General features: G+C 50.4%; 1 protein-coding gene across 4 annotated transcripts in view; it reads left to right on the top strand.

The window, feature by feature from the left end:
- The window catches only part of LOC144730852 (kinase suppressor of Ras 1-like), a 132305-nt gene that overhangs the window by 29116 nt on the left and 84489 nt on the right, over positions 1-18700 (top strand). For all 4 annotated transcript variants that reach the window (XR_013587871.1, XM_078611625.1, XM_078611626.1 and 1 more), the window contains exons 2-4: positions 4997-5137; positions 13555-13726; positions 15629-15787. Coding sequence is in view for 3 of the 4 variants with exons in the window: in XM_078611625.1 (XP_078467751.1) it covers positions 4997-5137; positions 13555-13726; positions 15629-15787 (472 nt within the window). In the remaining variant the exon portion in view is untranslated. The remainder of the gene's footprint in view (positions 1-4996; positions 5138-13554; positions 13727-15628; positions 15788-18700) is intronic.

Genomic DNA, 18700 nt, shown 5'->3' with positions numbered 1-18700 from the left:
CTTTACACCGTACAAGAGTAGATCCTGCAAAATAATAAAAAGATAAAATAGTTGCGACTCTCACGAAAAGGAAAAGTTTAAATCTTGGTTAGCTGGCCGATATGTAAATGTGTTTTTTTTTATGAACACCAACAGCACAGCAGCTTTTTATGTAATTATCAGCCTGTAACAATGGCCAGAAAAGTTCTAAATGGTTTCTGTTGCGGATGAATCTTTACAAAGAACTGCTACACTTCCATCCCTCCACCCCGGAGGGATGAATTGATCACAGACTGGGATTTGAACTTGCACCCGCTTCAGATTGCGAACCACGCGTCCTGACTACTGCACCGTGCAAAATAAACCATTTACATCTGCAGTCTCTGTAGAAGAAAGTCTCAGCGAGGACCATGAATCTTATTTTAGGAGGGTCCTGCCAGGTTTCACAGTAGGAGGTGATTCAGACATTTTTGGGTATTTTTTATTATTTGCCAAATTTAGACCATGACTCCTGCACACCGTGGCCCATGAATGCCGTCGTATTATCTTTAACATCCCCCGTGAAGCAGACGGAGCATTGTATTGTTACGGTCAATGCACACACCGCAATATTAATCAGGGTGGCCGCTCGATTCGAACTGTGAACTTCTGCAACAAGCGATGAGCGCGCCGCCATTGGGCCGCCGCGTCGCCGCGTTCTGACAAGCGGAGTGGTGGTTAGTGAGCTGCTGGTAGGCCACCCATTCTGATAAGCGGACCGGTGGTTCGTGAGCTGCTGTTGGACCAGCCGTTCTGACAAGCAGAGCGGCGGTTAGTGAGCTAAGCTACGACGTCGGCGGCCCAAGTTCAGTTCCGGCCGTGGCTCGTACAGCAGAAGCTACATCTTATATAAGAACAGTTCTGGTATAAACAACACGTGCTGACATTACACTGGTGGGGGAAGATATAGGGCATCAGATACAATGAAACACTACTTCTGATATACGCACAGCTGCCCCTGCTCCCAAGCGGTGTGCTCGTACCCAGCTCGTGCTGTGTCAGCGCCAAGCGACATGAAACGGTACGGGGCCAAACCCCCAACCCCTTTACAAACCTACACCGACCAGTTGGTGAAGCACGGTCAAACAACCTCCCATTTATCTATTTGACCTTTTAATCAGCATCCAAAATTATGACAAATAAGAATATGTTTTACCCATTCTGGAAATGAAACACCAAATAGAAACATTTTGCAAGGCATCAAGTCTGCATAAACCACACATACTTGTGACAAAACATGGAAACAAGCATGCTTTTGATAATATACGCGTTGTCTTTGAAACTAATTGACCTGAGAACTGGTATTACACAGATAACTGGTCTAACACAAGAGAATGCATCATATATGCCTTTGTCAGTTTCCAAGACAATGCATATATTATCAGAGCATGTTTCAATGTTTTGCCACAAGTATGTGTGGTTAATGCAGACTTGATGCCTTGCAAAAGGTTTCTGTTTGGTTTGTGAACATCTTAACACCTGTTTTATTGCCAGAAAGGGTCTGCATCCGTCAACGGTTTCACGCAGGGGCTGTGGGTCTAAACTAAAATCAAAACAATTGCTCCCTCGGAGACTTTCGTTATGAACAGACGGGAAAGTTTCGGTGGCTTTCACTGATGTTGCCGGTGTCGGCGTGGCCCGGCCTGACTGGAAAAACACCGGCGGTTACTTACTGCTACTGCTGCTGTCGTTGCGTAACCACGCAGATGCGGAGAACCACGCCTGTGGGTCTGATGACTTTTTGCCGCTGTGTGGGTGCAAGAAATAACTCTCGCTTGAGGTGACCGGGGCGGCTCCGAGGGCACTGGGGCGCTGAGTTTGCACTGCTGAGATCCTGGGTTTGAATCCGGATATCGGCCTCCCGTGATTAAAACTGGGGTTCTCAAGCATCGGGTTTGTTGGTCTCTGCCCGGTCACCAATGACTGCGCACGGCGAAAAAAAAAACCTATTAAAATAATGTTGGTCTCCAATGAATTGGGCAAAATTCCAACTCTGATAATTAAAATATAGGTTTGACTGCTAGGCGAACAACACCACCCTAGCTTAGCAGAGCGTGTTGTGGGAAAGTAATTTGAAACGAGTTGTGACTACACGCAGCAATCCTCGCCCCAACTCTGAAACTATGGCACACCGTCACTGTGAAACACAGCAGCAGCACCTTTGTGGTGAAGGCCTTGCGCTATGAGAGTGGCGAGAACACTGAACGTGCTAAACTACGAGTGATAATTATAAATAAAGTCAGATTGAAGTATGTATATATGTTGAACTTCTTTCTCACTGTACATACCCAACCGCGCTAATCGGAGGTGCGGGGAAAGGACAACAAAACCATGCAACCATGGGGAGAACATGCAAACTCCAAATATACAGGCGTCAAGATTGGGATCGAAGCCACGACCTCCTGTATACCAAGCGAAGTAGTTAACATCTCGCCACCGTGGAGTCAAACTGGGGAAGTGGGAAATAATGCAACAATCCGACTCTGAAGTGTGTGGCGTCCTTGTGGAGGTTGTGACCATTACTTCACATTCACATCTCATTGAGTACGCAACTCAGGGCGGTCCATAATGGCCGTGTTGGAGGAGCACCGAGTAGGCTTCGCCAACATCACTCCGTGGCGACACGGGCGGGGTTTGGGGTGATTCGGTCGGAGGCAAATACATTTGGGATGCCTTGACTTAGTACGGTACAACCTTAAGGGATTTATCTCATTCATTATCAGAGACCCAGTGTGCCTTTCTGTTCCGTGCATGTGCTCTGCATACGGGTAGATGACACTGTGGGTAAAACACGCAACCCACCATCAGAAGAAGTTCAAATCTTGGTCCGGGATCAACCCTGCCCATCATGCCTCTGGGGTCAATAAAATTAGTACTGCATTGTGGGAAGTCGTCAGTAGCTGTTTTATGGAGGGACTGCCCTTGCCATAGTAATCTATAATCGGCACCATTGGCTCAGTGCTGCCAACAAAGATGAGCACCACACCCCTCTTGCTGCATTGAGCTAACCACTGTGCCACCGCTCCCCACAAAAGACAAATATCCCCTGTACAGCCTTTAACGGATTGTTGGGGCAAGTGCTGTTAGCGAGCACCTATGAAGGCTGGCACAGGACCACGCCCGGCCGCCTTTGTCTCCCCAGTGGCGATGTTTACACACCGCACCAGGCACTGATTTGAAGCTGAGTTGACCTATGGAAGGCCCAGATAATCGTCATTGGTGTTGGCCATGAGTGGGAATCGAACTTGGGTCGCCAGGTTCGTAGCGCAGCGCACTGACCACTATACCGTGTCTGTATGTTGAACTTCTTTTCGCACGTAGCCAACCATGCTAATTGGAAGTGCGGGGGAAGGACAACCAACTAAACACACTACCGCTCACCACAAAGATCAAATAATAAAGATCCCCCTTATAGCCCCAAACCACTCGCCACACACACACTTACAAAAACCCAGCAGGGCCACCTTCGGGCTGCCGGCAGCTTCAACTTTGGAGCAAATCCTTGTTTTTCCATCTCGTCGTTTGTCCTGTACGCTAATGGGTGTAATTTAAACCTTTGCTCAGCGGGAGGTCACCTACGGTCTGGATCGCCCTCCCCCCAGCCCTTTGTGCTGTCAACTCCCTGCCCCTGTTCAAGTCTGGGCTCGAGGCCTTACTGTTTTCCTCAGCCTCTGACCTGCCTCTTTCTCTCTGCCCAGTAAGCATGGCCACTGTTTATGTGCCCCTTCTTGAGATTATGTTGCTTTTAGACTCCGTTTTATAAATCCACACCGCATTTATTGGCATCAGGTCACGTGACGATTCATATCCATTGTTAACTCTGTACTGTGACATCAAATCAGAACGGTTGCTGAAGATCCTCTTATAGAACTACTTCGGAGGTCAATTCTATACGGCTTCCAATGCACGTTCGGGGCACATATTTTAAATGCCCCGCAAATTGTATCTGTCACGAATGAAGGCACAAAGCAAATGCAGTAAGCCGCGGTAAATTCTTATACAGTTAGTGACTGGGCTGAGATCATTAACTCGCTATCACAGCATGGTGGGGAGGGCGCCAATCCCGAACTCAAACCCAGGGCCTCAGCGGTGCCAAGCCAGCGCTGCCCGTGCGGTCGTCGTGATCTCCCTGAGCTCCTCGTCACAAGAACTCAACGTATTAACCGAGACCGATATGGCCCTGAGAGGACATTTATTGAAACGTGACATTTCGAGCAGTGGCCGTTCATCCTACATCGATGCGCTATGAAGAAGGGCCGCTACCTGAAACATCGCCAATGTGTCATTATTTCAGGGCCACGGTGTTTTTGTCTGTCGTTTATCCACTGCTGGCGACGCAGCCGGTGACGTGCGTGTTTCATTTGACTCCTCAAGTGTGCGCAACAAGGCTGGGCCTCTCTTCATCGCGCGCACACTCACACGCTCATTCGCACTCCTCTGAGCAAACACAGCCATGCAAGCAACCCACACACACCTCGGGCCTGCCCTCACTCCCTGCACAGCCCTGCCCTGCCCCACTCCGCCCAGGTCTCAAGTCCCCACTCGCACAGCCACAGAGCCACCTTTACCCTCCCCGCTGCACGTGCCCGGGCACGCAGGCCCCGCACGTGCTGTGTGCGGTGGTGTGTGTGTGCACGTGTGTGTGTGTGGGAGCGGTAGTGTAGCGGTTAGCGCACCGCGCTATGAACCCAGTAACCCGAGTTCAATTCCCTTTCATGGCCAACACCAGTGACGATTATCTGAACCGGTCCTGGGCCTCCCCTAGGTCGAATGAGCCTCAAATGAGTACCTGGTGCGATGTGTACACATCGCCACTAGGGAGACAAAGGCGGCCGGGCACAGTGCTGGCCACCCACCCCCTCGCGTGCCGTGCCAGCCTTCATAGATGCTACTCGCTAACGGCACCCGTCCCAAAAGTCTGTCGAGGCTATATCTCTGTCTTTGTGCGTGCGTGTGTGTGGCATCCGTCCGTGTGCAGGGAAAGCTGGTGTGCTACTTCAGCCAGCAGCTGACCTACGCGAGCCGCGTGCCTCGCGAGGAGCGCTGCTCCAGCCCGCAAGGCTACCCACGGCTCGGACACTGGCTGCGGCTCGTCGGCCTACAGCTTCCCATGGCACAGGTGACTGACTCTTGCGTGGGTGGAGGGCCTCGCTCCCCCGCCCGCCGCCCCTCCACGTGTCGTCCGCTTTCTCCAGGAGGTTTTCTGGAGCCCATGCTGCCGCTTTCACATAACCAGGTGTGGTGATTGACGGAAGGATCCAACAAAAAAACTCAACTAAACAATTGTTTTGCTTTACCAGGTAACGCCCACAGAGCTATGTAGCTCTTTTTCAGAAGCGACAAATGATAGCCCAACGAAGTGGCTTATCACGTGGAAATTTATAGCAGCTGCCAAATACTCTAGATGCGTGTTGATTTTAACTGTGCAGGGAAAAACCAGAGGACCCAGAGAAAAATCAACACGACCACAGGGAGAACATGCAAACTCCAAATATACAACAGGCGTCAGGTTTCGGGATTGAACCCACGACCTCTGCCATACCAGGCGATGTAGTCAACATCTCGCCACCATGCCAAAAGATCGTTGGCCGTGATCTATCCACCGCTGGATGAAGGTCTTTCCCAGTTGTCTGCATCTCTCACGGCCTCGCGATGCCACAACGTGTCTCGCTCCTACACGCGAACCGATCTCATCGCTCCGTCTTCGTGGCGGACGTACCCTAGAGGGGCCGTTGTTCTTTGGCGTGTTCCGTACGTTCAGCCGCCCGTCAGCCGGCGTGTCGTGGAAGCGATGCTGGCGGTTGCAGTGGGCACCCGCTGTAGCCGTGGTGTTTGAATCTGCATCACAGGGTGAATTCTCCCTGTGTCGTCGCGACACCAGATAGCTGCCAGAGTGCCCTCTAGTGGTGACGCTGGTGAGTCACGATTGCCCGATTGCCTCACGAATGACAGCGTTGGTGTTAATTGTGCGTTTGTTTGTTAATCCAGCCAGCATGGGGATTGGCAGAGAGCTGACAAATTATTATACAGAACCGTACTGACGTCATCGCCTGCAGGCTGTCGCCTGGGAAATAAAATGCAGACCGTGCAAAATTGCATTTCAGATATTTCCCCCCCAGGGGCAAGGGTGGGGGGCATTCTAAAAATGCCACCAACAGCACCAGGTGGCACGGGTGGCAGTGGCGGCAGTGCTGACTCTCACGCTTCACAGCAAGAAGGACCCGGTGTAACAGGCCGTAGTATACCACCAGGCCATAGTATACCCGGGGTTTAAACGGCCTAGGCTAGATTATACCCGGGTATATTATGGCCTAGGCAAATTTATAGCCCTCTAGGCCAAATCATACCCCCATGATAGTACTGTAATAGTGTTGAGCGATTTACACATTTTTTAAAATTGTAAACACAGACTTTGATTGCTTCAACCAGAAAAAACTTTAATAATAACCTTAACCCTTTCCCTAACCCTAAAAATGCTTCAATTGATCAAATTTATATTCTTACTTCCATTTATACGTTTTTTAGATATCGATTGAAGTTTGTTTGAACTTTCACATGGGGCATATTCTGGCTTGGAGGGGTATGGTCTGGCCCAGTCTATATTCTTAGGTTTTTTCGGTAAAGTCACGTAGGTAAAAAATTTTAAATTAATAAAAGTAATTTTTTACCTTCGTGACTTTACCGAAAAAACCTAAGAATATGAATCCTTGCAGTCACGAAAGCTTCAAATCTAGAATGGCCCAGTCTAGTTTAAACCCCCGGGTATAGTTTAGCCTAGGACACTTTATCCCCCCGAGTATACTCTGACCAGGGCTAAACTATACCCGGTTTAATCGGGGCAGGGGTTATTTTAGCCTGTTACACCGGGTTCGGTTCTAAGTGCCTTTTTCTGCCATGGGTTTCCTCTTGAGTTTTCCAGTGTTCTGCCATGGCTGGTGACCACACACAATGTCACTGATATTGGCCAAATATCCCAACATTGAAAAAAATACCTGTAAATTATTCAATTTGGATTACACATAGCAGCAACTGGGCCCTCCTTCAAAAGACTTGAGGGTCAGAAAGGCTTTCCTGGGTACACTATTGCAATTATAATAATACAACTTTATTCGAGTTCTTTCCCCTGGCTGCCATGCAATCGGCCACCAATGGGTTATCTTCGGGGCTAGGATCACGATATTTTAAAATGAACTAATCAAGTAATTATTCACCCAGGAAATCCACACCAAGTGCAAAGAAGCCAACACCCATTATGTCGTCAGCAATGGAGAGAAACCCAGAGAACCTGAAAGGAAACCCATGCAGAACAGGGGGTGAACGTACACACTCCACGCGTACACACTCCACGCGTACACACTCCACGCGTACACACTCCACGCGTACACACTCCACGCGTACACACTCCACGCTTATACACTCCACGCGTACACACTCCACACTTACACACTCCACACTTACACACTCCACGCGTACACACTCCACACTTACACACTCCACGCTTACACACTCCACGCTTACACACTCCACACTTACACACTCCACACTTACACACTCCACGCGTACACACTCCACGCGTACATACTCCACGCGTACACACTCCACACTTACACACTCCACACTTACACACTCCATGCGTACACATTCCACGCGTACATACTCCACGCGTACACACTCCACGCGTACACACTCCACGCGTACATACTCCACGCGTACACACTCCACACTTACACACTCCACACTTACACACTCCATGCGTACACATTCCACGCGTACATACTCCACGCGTACACACTCCACGCGTACACACTCCACGCGTACACACTCCACACTTACACACTTACACACTCCACACTTACACACTCCACACGTACACACTTACACACTCCACATTACACACTTCCACACTCTACACTTCCACACTCCACACTTACACACTCCACACGTACACACTCCACACGTACACACTCCACACTTACACACTCCACACTTGCACACTCCACACTTACACACTCCACGCGTACACACTCCACACTTACACACTCCACGCGTACACACTCCACGCGTACAAACTCCACACGTACACACTCCACACTTACACACTCCACACTTACACACTCCATGCGTACACATTCCACGCGTACATACTCCACGCGTACACACTCCACGCGTACACACTCCACGCGTACACACTCCACACTTACACACTTACACACTCCACACTTACACACTCCACACGTACACACTTACACACTCCACATTACACACTTCCACACTCTACACTTCCACACTCCACACTTACACACTCCACACGTACACACTCCACACGTACACACTCCACACTTACACACTCCACACTTGCACACTCCACACTTACACACTCCACGCGTACACACTCCACACTTACACACTCCACACTTACATACTCCACACGTACAAACTCCACACGTACACACTCCACACGTACACACTCCACGCGTACACACTCCACGCGTACACACTCCACACTTACACACTCCACGCGTACACACTCCACGCGTACACACTCCACACTTACACACTCCACACTGTACACTCCACACTCTACACACTCCATGCGTACACACTCCACACGTACACACTCCACGCGTACACATTCCACACGTACACACTCCACAGGGCAAGGCGCCCGAGTCGGTAATCGAACCCAGGCCCCTTCTTTCTGAGGCGCGAGAATCAGCACCGTCGTCACTGCCACCCGTGCCACTTGGTGCTGTTGGTGGCACTTTCTGAGACCCCCCACCCTTGCCTCCTGGGGGGGAAACATCTGAAATGTAATTTTGCACCACCTGCATTTTCTTTCCCAGGCGACAGCCTGTGACGTCTACCACTGCAGGCGATGACGTCGGTAGGGTTCTGTAAAATCTTTGTCAGCCCTTTGGGTAAATGGATGGGCAGGTAGGTAGGTGGATATCAAGTTAGCAAGGGAAGTAGGATGGTAGTTGCATGGGTAAGCACACATGCAGCTGATTCTTGTGGTGACTAGGTTGATAAGTAGGTAGGTGGGTGGGTAGGTAGGTGGATGGGTGGGTATGTGGGTGGGTAGGTAGGTGGGTGGGTGGGTAGGTGGGTGGGTAAGTAGTTGGGTAGGTAGCTGGGTCAGTAGGTGGGTCAGTAGGTAGGCCGGTAGATAAGTGGGTAGGTGGTTAGGCAGGTGGCTGGGTAGGTCTGTGGCTAGGTAGGTAGGTTGCAAGGTAGGTGGGTGGATAGGTAGCTGGATAGGTGGGTAAGTGTGTGGGTAGGTGAGTGGATAAGTGGGTAGGTAGGTAGGTAGGGGTGTTATAAAAATATAGGACATATTTGATTCAGGAGTGATATTTACATTTCTTCATTTCCTGAGTTTTTCAGATAAAAAAAGTTTAATGAAAATAAATCGAGATGCTGGCGAATCACTCTTGTTCCCTGGAAAGTAGTTCATAATTATTTCAAGTGAGCAATGCTTGAAATTCAGATTGTATTTTCAGCTAACTACCCGAGGGCTGATGTTTGTTTCTGAATTCGATAACCGCCGTCGTCCACCCTGCGGGTTACTCGCAGTGAGCCGGCGTTTGTTTGGTGGTTCGGCCCCGGGGTGGCTTTATCCGAAGCCGTTTGATGCGAAACGTCACCGGCACCTTGCGTCGATGTTCAATCCAGTCGTGAGAATTATTAAGCCACCGCTGAGGAGATCTTGGTCAGGACAGATCCGTGCATGAGCACGGACGCGGCTGCTCCCCTGCACGGTGGGTGCCCGCGCCGCGCCCTCTGGTGTGCTGCTCCCCGGCCGTGGGACAGAGCGCCCAGGTACCCCACTCCGCTTGTGATTCAGAGATCATGGTGGTGTTTAAACCCCGCTCTGTTCGTGATTCAGAGATGGTGGCGGTGTTTAAACCCCGCTCTGTTCGTGATTCAGAGATGTTGGTGGTGTTTAAACCCCGCTCCGTTTGTGATTTCAGAGATGGTGGTGGTGTTTAAACCCCACTCTGTTCATGATTCAGAGATGGTGGCGGTGTTCAAACCCCGCTCTGTTCGTGATTTCAGAGATGGTGGCGGTGTTTAAACCCCGCTCTGTTCATGATTCAGAGATGGTGGTGGTGTTTAAACTCCGCTCTATTCATGATTCAGAGAGGGTGGTGGTGTTTAAACCCCACTCTGTTCGTGATTCAGAGATGGTGGTGGTGTTTAAACCCCACTCCGTTCGTGATTCAGAGATGGTGGTGGTGTTTAAACCCCGCTCTGTTCGTGATTCAGAGAGGGTGGCGGTGTTTAAACCCCGCTCTGTTCGTGATTCAGAGATGGTGGTGGTGTTTAAACCCCGCTCTGTTCATGATTCAGAGATGGTGTTGGTGTTTAAACCCCGCTCTGTTCGTGATTCAGAGATGTTGGCGGTGTTGAAACTCCGCTCTTTTCGTGATTCAGAGTTGGTGGTGGTGTTTAAACCCCGCTCTGTTCGTGATTCAGAGATGTTGGCAGTGTTTAAACCCCCGCTCTGTTCGTGATTCAGAGATGGTGGTGGTGTTTAAACCCCGCTCTGTTCGTGATTCAGAGATGGTGGTGGTGTTTAAACCCCGCTCCGTTCGTGATTCAGAGATGGTGGTGGTGTTTAAACCACGCTCTGTTCTTGATTCAGAGTTGGTGGTGGTGTTGAAACTCCGCTCTGTTCGTGATTCAGAGATGGTGGTGGTGTTGAAACTCCGCTCTGTTCATGATTCAGAGATGGTGGTGGTGTTTAAACCCCGCTCTGTTCGTGATTCAGAGATGTTGGCGGTGTTTAAACCCCCGCTCTGTTCGTGATTCAGAGATGGTGGTGGTGTTTAAACCCCGCTCTGTTCGTGATTCAGAGATGTTGGCGGTGTTTAAACCCCGCTCTGTTCGTGATTCAGAGATGGTGGTGGTGGTGTTTAAACCCCGCTCTGTTCGTGATTCAGAGATGGTGGTGGTGTTTAAACCCCGCTTTGTTCGTGATTCAGAGATGTTGGTGGTGTTTAATCTCTGCTCTATTCGTGATTCAGAGATGTTGGCGGTGTTTAAACCCCGCTCTGTTCGTGATTCAGAGATGGTGCTGGTGGTGTTTAAACCCCGCTCTGTTCGTGATTCAGAGATGTTGGCGGTGTTTAAACCCCGCTCTGTTCGTGATTCAGAGATGGTGGTGGTGGTGTTTAAACCCCGCTCTGTTCGTGATTCAGAGATGGTGGTGGTGTTTAAACCCCGCTTTGTTCGTGATTCAGAGATGTTGGTGGTGTTTAATCTCCGCTCTATTCGTGATTCAGAGATGTTGGCGGTGTTTAAACCCCGCTCTGTTCGTGATTCAGAGATGGTGCTGGTGGTGTTTAAACCCCGCTCTGTTCGTGATTCAGAGATGGTGGTGGTGTTTAAACCCCACTCTGTTCGTGATTCAGAGATGGTGGTGGTGTTTAAACCCTGCTCTGATCGTGATTCAGAGTTGGTGGTGGTGTTTAAACCCCGCTCTATTCGTGATTCAGAGATGGTGGTGGTGTTTAAACCCCGCTCTGTTCGTGATTCAGAGATGGTGGTGGTGTTTAAACCCCGCTCTATTCGTGATTCAGAGTTGGTGGTGGTGTTTAAACCCCGCTCTGTTCGTGATTCAGAGATGGTGGTGGTGTTTAAACCCCGCTCTGTTCATGATTCAGAGTTGGTGGTGGTGTTGAAACTCCGCTCTGTTCGTGATTCAGAGATGGTGGTGGTGTTGAAACTCCGCTCTGTTCGTGATTCTGAGATGGTGGTGGTGTTTAAACCCCGCTCTGTTCATGATTCAGAGATGGTGGTGGTGTTTAAACCCCGCTCTGTTCATGATTCAGAGATGGTGGTGGTGTTTAAACCCCGCTCTGTTCGTGATTCAGAGATGGTGGTGGTGTTTAAACCCCGATCTGTTCATGATTCAGTGATGGTGGCGGTGTTTAAACTCCGCTCTGTTCGTGATTCAGAGATGTTGGCGGTGGTTAAACTCCACTCTGTTCGTGATTCAGAGATGCTGGCGGTGTTTAAACCCTGCTCTGTTCGTGATTCAGAGATGGTGGTGGTGTTTAAACCCCCGCTCTGTTCGTGATTCAGAGATGTTGGCAGTGTTTAAACCCCGCTCTGTTCGTGATTCAGAGTTGGTGGTGGTGTTGAAACTCCGCTCTGTTCGTGATTCAGAGATGGTGGTGGTGTTGAAACTCCGCTCTGTTCGTGATTCAGAGATGGTGGTGGTGTTTAAACCCCGCTCTGTTCATGATTCAGAGATGGTGGCGGTGTTTAAACTCCGCTCTGTTCGTGATTCAGAGATGTTGGCGGTGTTTAAACTCCACTCTGTTCGTGATTCAGAGATGTTGGCGGTGTTTAAACCCCGCTCTGTTCGTGATTCAGAGATGTTGGCGGCGTTTAAACCCCGCTCTGTTCGTGATTCAGAGATGGTGGTGGTGTTTAAACCCCGCTCTGTTCGTGATTCAGAGATGTTGGCGGTGTTTAAACTCCACTCTGTTCGTGATTCAGAGATGTTGGCGGTGTTTAAACCCCACTCTGTTCGTGATTCAGAGATGGTGGTGGTGTTTAAACCCTGCTCTGTTCATGATTCAGAGATGGTGGCGGTGTTTAAACTCCGCTCTGTTCGTGATTCAGAGATGTTGGCGGTGTTTAAACTCCACTCTGTTCGTGATTCAGAGATGCTGGCGGTGTTTAAACCCCGCTCTGTTCGTGATTCAGAGATGTTGGCGGTGTTTAAATCCCGCTCTGTTCGTGATTCACAGTTGGTGGTGGTGTTTAAACCCCGCTCTGTTCGTGATTCAGAGATGTTGGCGGTGTTTAAACTCCGCTCTATTCGTGATTCAGAGTTGGTGGTGGTGTTGAAACTCCGCTCTGTTCGTGATTCAGAGAGGGTGGCGGTGTTTAAACTCCGCTCTTTTCGTGATTCAGAGATGGTGTTGGTGTTTAAACCCTGCTCTGTTCGTGATTCAGAGAGGGTGGCGGTGTTTAAACCCCGCTCTGTTCGTGATTCAGAGATGGTGGCGGTGTTTAAACCCCGCTCTGTTCGTGATTCAGAGATGGTGGTGGTGTTTAAACCCCGCTATGTTTGTGATTTCAGAGTTGGTGGTGGTGTTTAAACCCCGCTCTGTTCGTGATTTCAGAGGGTGGCAGTGTTTCAACCCCGCTCTGTTCGTGATTTAGAGATGGTGGCGGTGTTTAAACCCCGCTCCGTTCGTGATTTCAGAGGGTGGCAGTATTTAAACACAGCTCTGTTTGTGACATTGTCACTTTCTCTCTCTTGCTCGCGCTTCTCCCAATAACCGTCCGTACCTCTGAGTTTCTTTTCCAGAAAGTCGCTTAATAATTGTAATGTATTACTATATATTTCTTCATATATAACATCTTTGTGAATGTGACAACCTCTTGCCTCACGCAGGCAAAATGACGAATTTTTTTGCAAAACAAACACATGGTGGAGATGTCGCAGGGTGGAGGGGTTGACGTGATGGTGGTGTTGGTATTGGTGTTGTTGATGTTGACAGTGCGATTGTGCTGCAGGGAGGAGCGGGCGCGGTGGGTGGCGCCACCGTTGTTGCGTCGCTCGAGGTGCTGCTGGCGATGAGCGACGCGGAGGTGAGCGACGCCATGGCGGCCATGGGAGCCGAGTATAAAGGGTGCGCTCGCCTGAATGCAGCCCTGGCCTCCTTACGTCTCGTGCAGAGCTACACAGGTACACAACAGCAGCAACGACACACATCCACAACTACTGCCATGTACCACCACAGTGGCAGCGATGTCCCGACAGCACTTGTGCGAGGATCGGTCAATCTTTATGGAATGAATAAAAAAGATTTGCTCCAATTGTGCCATTGGCGTCGCGTCATGAGGCAACGGACCAGTTTGTAAACGTGGCCGAGCGGCACGCTGCGTGAGTTGGAGAACGACCGAGGGAGGGGTTTCCCACAGCACTTCTCCAAGAAAACCCGGTCAAGGCTCTGGCACTCTCGCCTCACAGCGCTAAGCCCTCTGGGTTCAATTCCCGACCCGGGCGCCTTTCTGTGTGGAGTTTGTATTCTGTCCCTCCTGTTCTGCGTGGGTTTCCTCCAGGCTCTCTGGTTTGCTCCAATCACAAAAAAACATATGCAATGCAAATCGTATTGGCTAAAGCATCCCAATTCTGAAAACTTCTAAAATTACTCATCAGGATTACACACATCAGCAACGTCGCCTCCCCTCCCACTTCTAAAACTTGGCAGGACCCTCCCGAAAATATGCTTAAGTCTCAGGGACACTTTACTGGGTAATCAAGCGTGGGATGATGAATACAGTCGATCATCGATTATAATTATCTGACTGCTTCGGAGGGAGGGGGCGCCAGGAATAAAAAAAACGCCAGATAATTATCACTCATCATTATTTAAAATAGATAATTTTTCGGCATTCTTATATGACATGTTTTAGGTGTTATATGTTTTTTAGTGTTAAAATGTTTACTATATGAAATGATCATAAATAAACATACATATAGACAAAAATAAATATCCTGTAAAAAGTTACCGTATTTACTTTACCGTACTTACCACTCCAATCTCGAGGACTACATGGGGTGATGTACGTACTACTACGCTCTTGTTTCATGAACCATCTGTTGGACGACCACGTGTTTGACGATCGTCGGACTGATGCAGCCTTTAGACCGGTGCTCCAGCGAATGCCGAATTACACGCACTTTTTGCCAGATCGCACCGCGTATATTTTCTGTTTTTATTACTGTAGTTATTAGTCATGCAAAACGTATACACGTGCAGTATTTTCATTGTTTAAGTTGTATGTAGTGTACAATGTACTGTCTAGAATATTTGACACAGAAATCAAGAATAGCTACTCTTTTTGTCACGCACATGGTGCCGATCGCCGGATTGGTACAGCCTTTGGAGCAGTTATGCCAGTTTCACCAGATTGGCCCAAGACCGCCGGATAATGTTGGAAGCCGAATAATCGTGCGCCAGATAATCGATGATCTACTGTACAGGGACTCCTCAACTTACAAACATTCTACTTACAAAATTTCAGGGATACGAACAAACCTGTCCAAATGTCCAGTTGCCTGTTCGGAGTCGTAAGTTCAACCGCTGCGCAACAGATGGCGGTGGTGGCATCTACTTCTGGTGTTTTGAGAATTGGGTCTTGACTGTCGTTATAGCCTTGGCCACCAGAGGGCGCGGTGGACCGCTGCCTCGGGATGTAATCTCAGCTTTCCGTTGGTGCTCCGCGTCCGGCGTCGTTCGTTGCCTCTGCCCAGGCAGCCGCCCGCGTCACTCAGACACACTCAGTCAAGCACTTGGGTGACCTACACGGCCAAGATTGTAACCCTCGCCTTCAGGGGTTGGGGCTGGGGTGGCCACGCACATGCACAAGAGTGTTGTACTTTATTTAATATCATCACGTTTGTTCACCCACTTAAGCCTCGCTGAGTCTCAAGACTCTTTTCAAGAGGGTCCTGCCGAGTTTTTGGTGGTGACAGGGTGTGACGTCGCTCCGCGTAATCCCGGCGAGCTGGGAGGGGACGTCGCTGCTCGTCGCGAGCTCGGAGGGGTGCTCTGAGCACCACGACGGCCGTCTCGTTACGCAGATGGCGAGGTACCGGCCGACGAGGTGGTGATCCGGTGGCCGGACGAGGGGCACGCCGAGTCCCCCATGGGCGTCACCGTGACCCCCCCGCCGCCATCGCCGTCGCCCCCATCACGCTCCCGCCACGCGCACAGCAACGGCACCGTGCAGCTCTCTCCCGGTCAGAAATGCGCTCGTTTACTCGCTCGCTCACCCGCCCGCTCAACCGCTTGCTTACTCGCTCGCTCACTCGTTTATTTTGTTGGCTCAATCACGGATAAATTCACTCACTCGCTTGCTTGCTCATTCATTCACTGACCCGCTGGATGTCTCACATTCACTCACTCGCCCTCTGTTCAGGCCAGCACGCCAGGCCATTGGTTAGCACATTGGTCCTGCAATCCAGTGGTTCCGAGTTATTCAATTGTCAGGTCATGTGTGCTGCGGTAAAGTGTGGGTATTCCCACGTTTTCCAAGATTTCTACCCAGCATGGAAGAGTAGCCCAAATACCCTTGAGAAGGGCTCTCAAGAACTTCCTCGAGTGGAAGCCCTTCGGCCAGTAGCAGTGTGAGCAAGCACTTACCGAGCTGCGCCTGTTGGATATGGGTTGGTGGTGCACAGACACTGTGTTGTCCTCGCACACAGGCCAGGATGCTCTGTGGATCTTAGTTGGGTAGGGGAGGGACAGGCAGTGCCCAAGGGGTCTGGTAGTGAAGTCTCAGGTAAAGCAGCACCACCCCCGACTGATAAGACTGTTAAGTCAGGGGTGGCGTCGCGGTGGCGTTATGTTAACTACCTCACTTGGTATACAGGAGGTTATGGGTTCGATCCTGACCCTGACGCCTGTGTATTTGGAGTTTGCGTTTCTCTCTCTCCGTGGTCACATTAATTTTTCTCTTGGTCCTCCGGTTTTTCCCTCCACATTTAGAGTTTTTTGGCTGCCGTAAATTTCCACGTGAAAAGCCACTTCGTAGAGCTAACATTTGTGATAGCCAGGTAGCTTCTGAAAAAGAGCTACATAGCTCAGTGGGGCCTTACCTGGTAAAATAACAGAATAGTTTTTAGTTTTAAGTGACGGTAAAACCGTCCCCCCACGGTGTGTCAGTGTCTTGCCGTGAGGTCATGGTGAACCTCGCGGCAGGGACAGGCATCATGCGGATGTCCGCATGCTCCCCCCCTCTCTCTGCAAGGTCAGTGGCCCGGACACCATGGCGCCGCCGGCTTTGTCGGCCGGTTTAATGGGCGCGTTGTCGCGGGCCTTGACGGCTCGGTGACGTCGTCTGTCACGGTGCGGATGACTTCCCCCGCGGTTTGGCTCACGACCCATGGCGCCGCAGTGGAGTGCTGCGGTGTTGCCCGACGGGTGACTGATTTGGTGGCGGCCAATAGAAAGGAACGAATCCTGGAATTTTGATTCCTCCCTTTTGGTGTGCGGTCCGGCGTGGAGGCAAAGGCGCAGCACCCGCAATGGCAGTCACGCGCCACTGCTGGCGGAAGAGCCGCCGCCAGGGGGAGCTCTGGGGGACCCTCCATCACGAACGGCCCCAGTCGCCCGCTGTGCTCGCCATGGCGCACGGCCTCCGTGGGTGGTCGGTGTGCTGTGCGTTTAGACGCTTCTAAAGCGCTCCGTCGGCATTGAAACGGCATTTAGAGTCATTTGGCTGCTGCTACAAATTTCCATGTGATGCGCCACTTCATTGAGCCATCGTTTGTGACCAGTTTGCTTCTGAAAAAGAGCTATACAGCTCAGTGGGGCCTTGCCTGATGAAATAAGAATAGTTTAAATTACTTTATTTAAACATCCCTTTAATTCCAGGCATGCACCTCGACAGTCCTCTTTGCACACTTTCCACCATTGTTGATTTGCTTGTTCTGGTGCATGTTTCTCTTCTGGTGCATGTTTCTCTTCTGGTGCATGTTTCTCTTCTGGTGCATGTTTCTCTTCTGGTGCATGTTTCTGATCCGACTGTCATGGGAGGTAAAAACAGCAACGATTTAGCACAATTGGTATTCGCGCCATTCCTACAGCACCAGGATATCATCACGAATGCACTGCTGTGTTTAACACAGTCGTTTCATAGTCGAGGGCGATGTTGCTGTGTGTCAACCAACTTGAGAACTCTGTGGTGCAATAAAAAACAAAAACAAATTTAGACCTTGACACCAGCAAAAAGTGGCCTGTTCTCTTCGGATAACATCACGGGATCTTTAACGTCCACTGTGGACTGCACGACGTGCGGTATTTCACGATTGAGTCACCTGCCAACGTGAAAACGTCTTCAGGCAAATTGGTACTACTCACTGCTTCCATCGTTAAGTGCGGCTCTGCGAAGAGCACTTGAACCGGCCGTGACCCGTCACTCGCGCTGACGGTGACGTATCTGGGACACGCCGCCGCGTCCCAGCGGAGCGCAGTGAGCGACGCTTGAGTCGACGGGGAGGCCGTCCCCGGCGCCCGCTCGGGCCTGCCACGGGACGCGGGTGCCACCCCATGGCTCATTTGCACAGAGAATGAGCCATTAACCGCAGCGGGGGATGGGATATTTGCCTGGCCGTGTCGCAGCCACGTCTCCCGTGCGAGTGTGGCTGAGACACAGAGACACGAATAGGGGCCGCGAACGCGACAAACTAGGGGAAGAGGGTGGCAGCGCAGAGGTGATACCCTTACCTCACAGCGTTAAGATCCTGGGTTTGATTCTTAACCTCGACGCCTTTCTCTGTGGAGTTTGTATGTTCTCCCCCTGTTCCATGTGGGTTTCCTCCGGGTTCTCTGGTTTCCTTCAATAATTAAATAAAACATCCTCAATGTAGCTGGATTTGCCCAAAGCATTCCGATGCTGAACGTTTTCCTGCACATTACTCAATAGGGATCACACACATCAGCAGCAACATCGCCCCCCTGCTGTGAACACTTGGCAGGACCCCCCTTAAAAAGAAAGAGAGGTAAATGAGCATCACAATAATAATAATAATAACTTATCTCCATTGATTGCCCTGAGCCAGTGCTTAAAATCCCGAATGGTGATAGGCGGAATGGGTTCCCTCACCGCGATCTGAACTTGCAACATTACGGCTGTGCCGCCGCTTACTCCG

Source organism: Lampetra planeri, chromosome 37, assembly GCF_965212315.1.
Source record: "Lampetra planeri chromosome 37, kcLamPlan1.2.h2, whole genome shotgun sequence".
Lineage (NCBI taxonomy): Eukaryota > Metazoa > Chordata > Hyperoartia > Petromyzontiformes > Petromyzontidae > Lampetra > Lampetra planeri.
The sequence above is the reverse complement of the archived record's forward strand: the minus strand, read 5'-3'. Positions and strand labels throughout refer to the sequence as shown.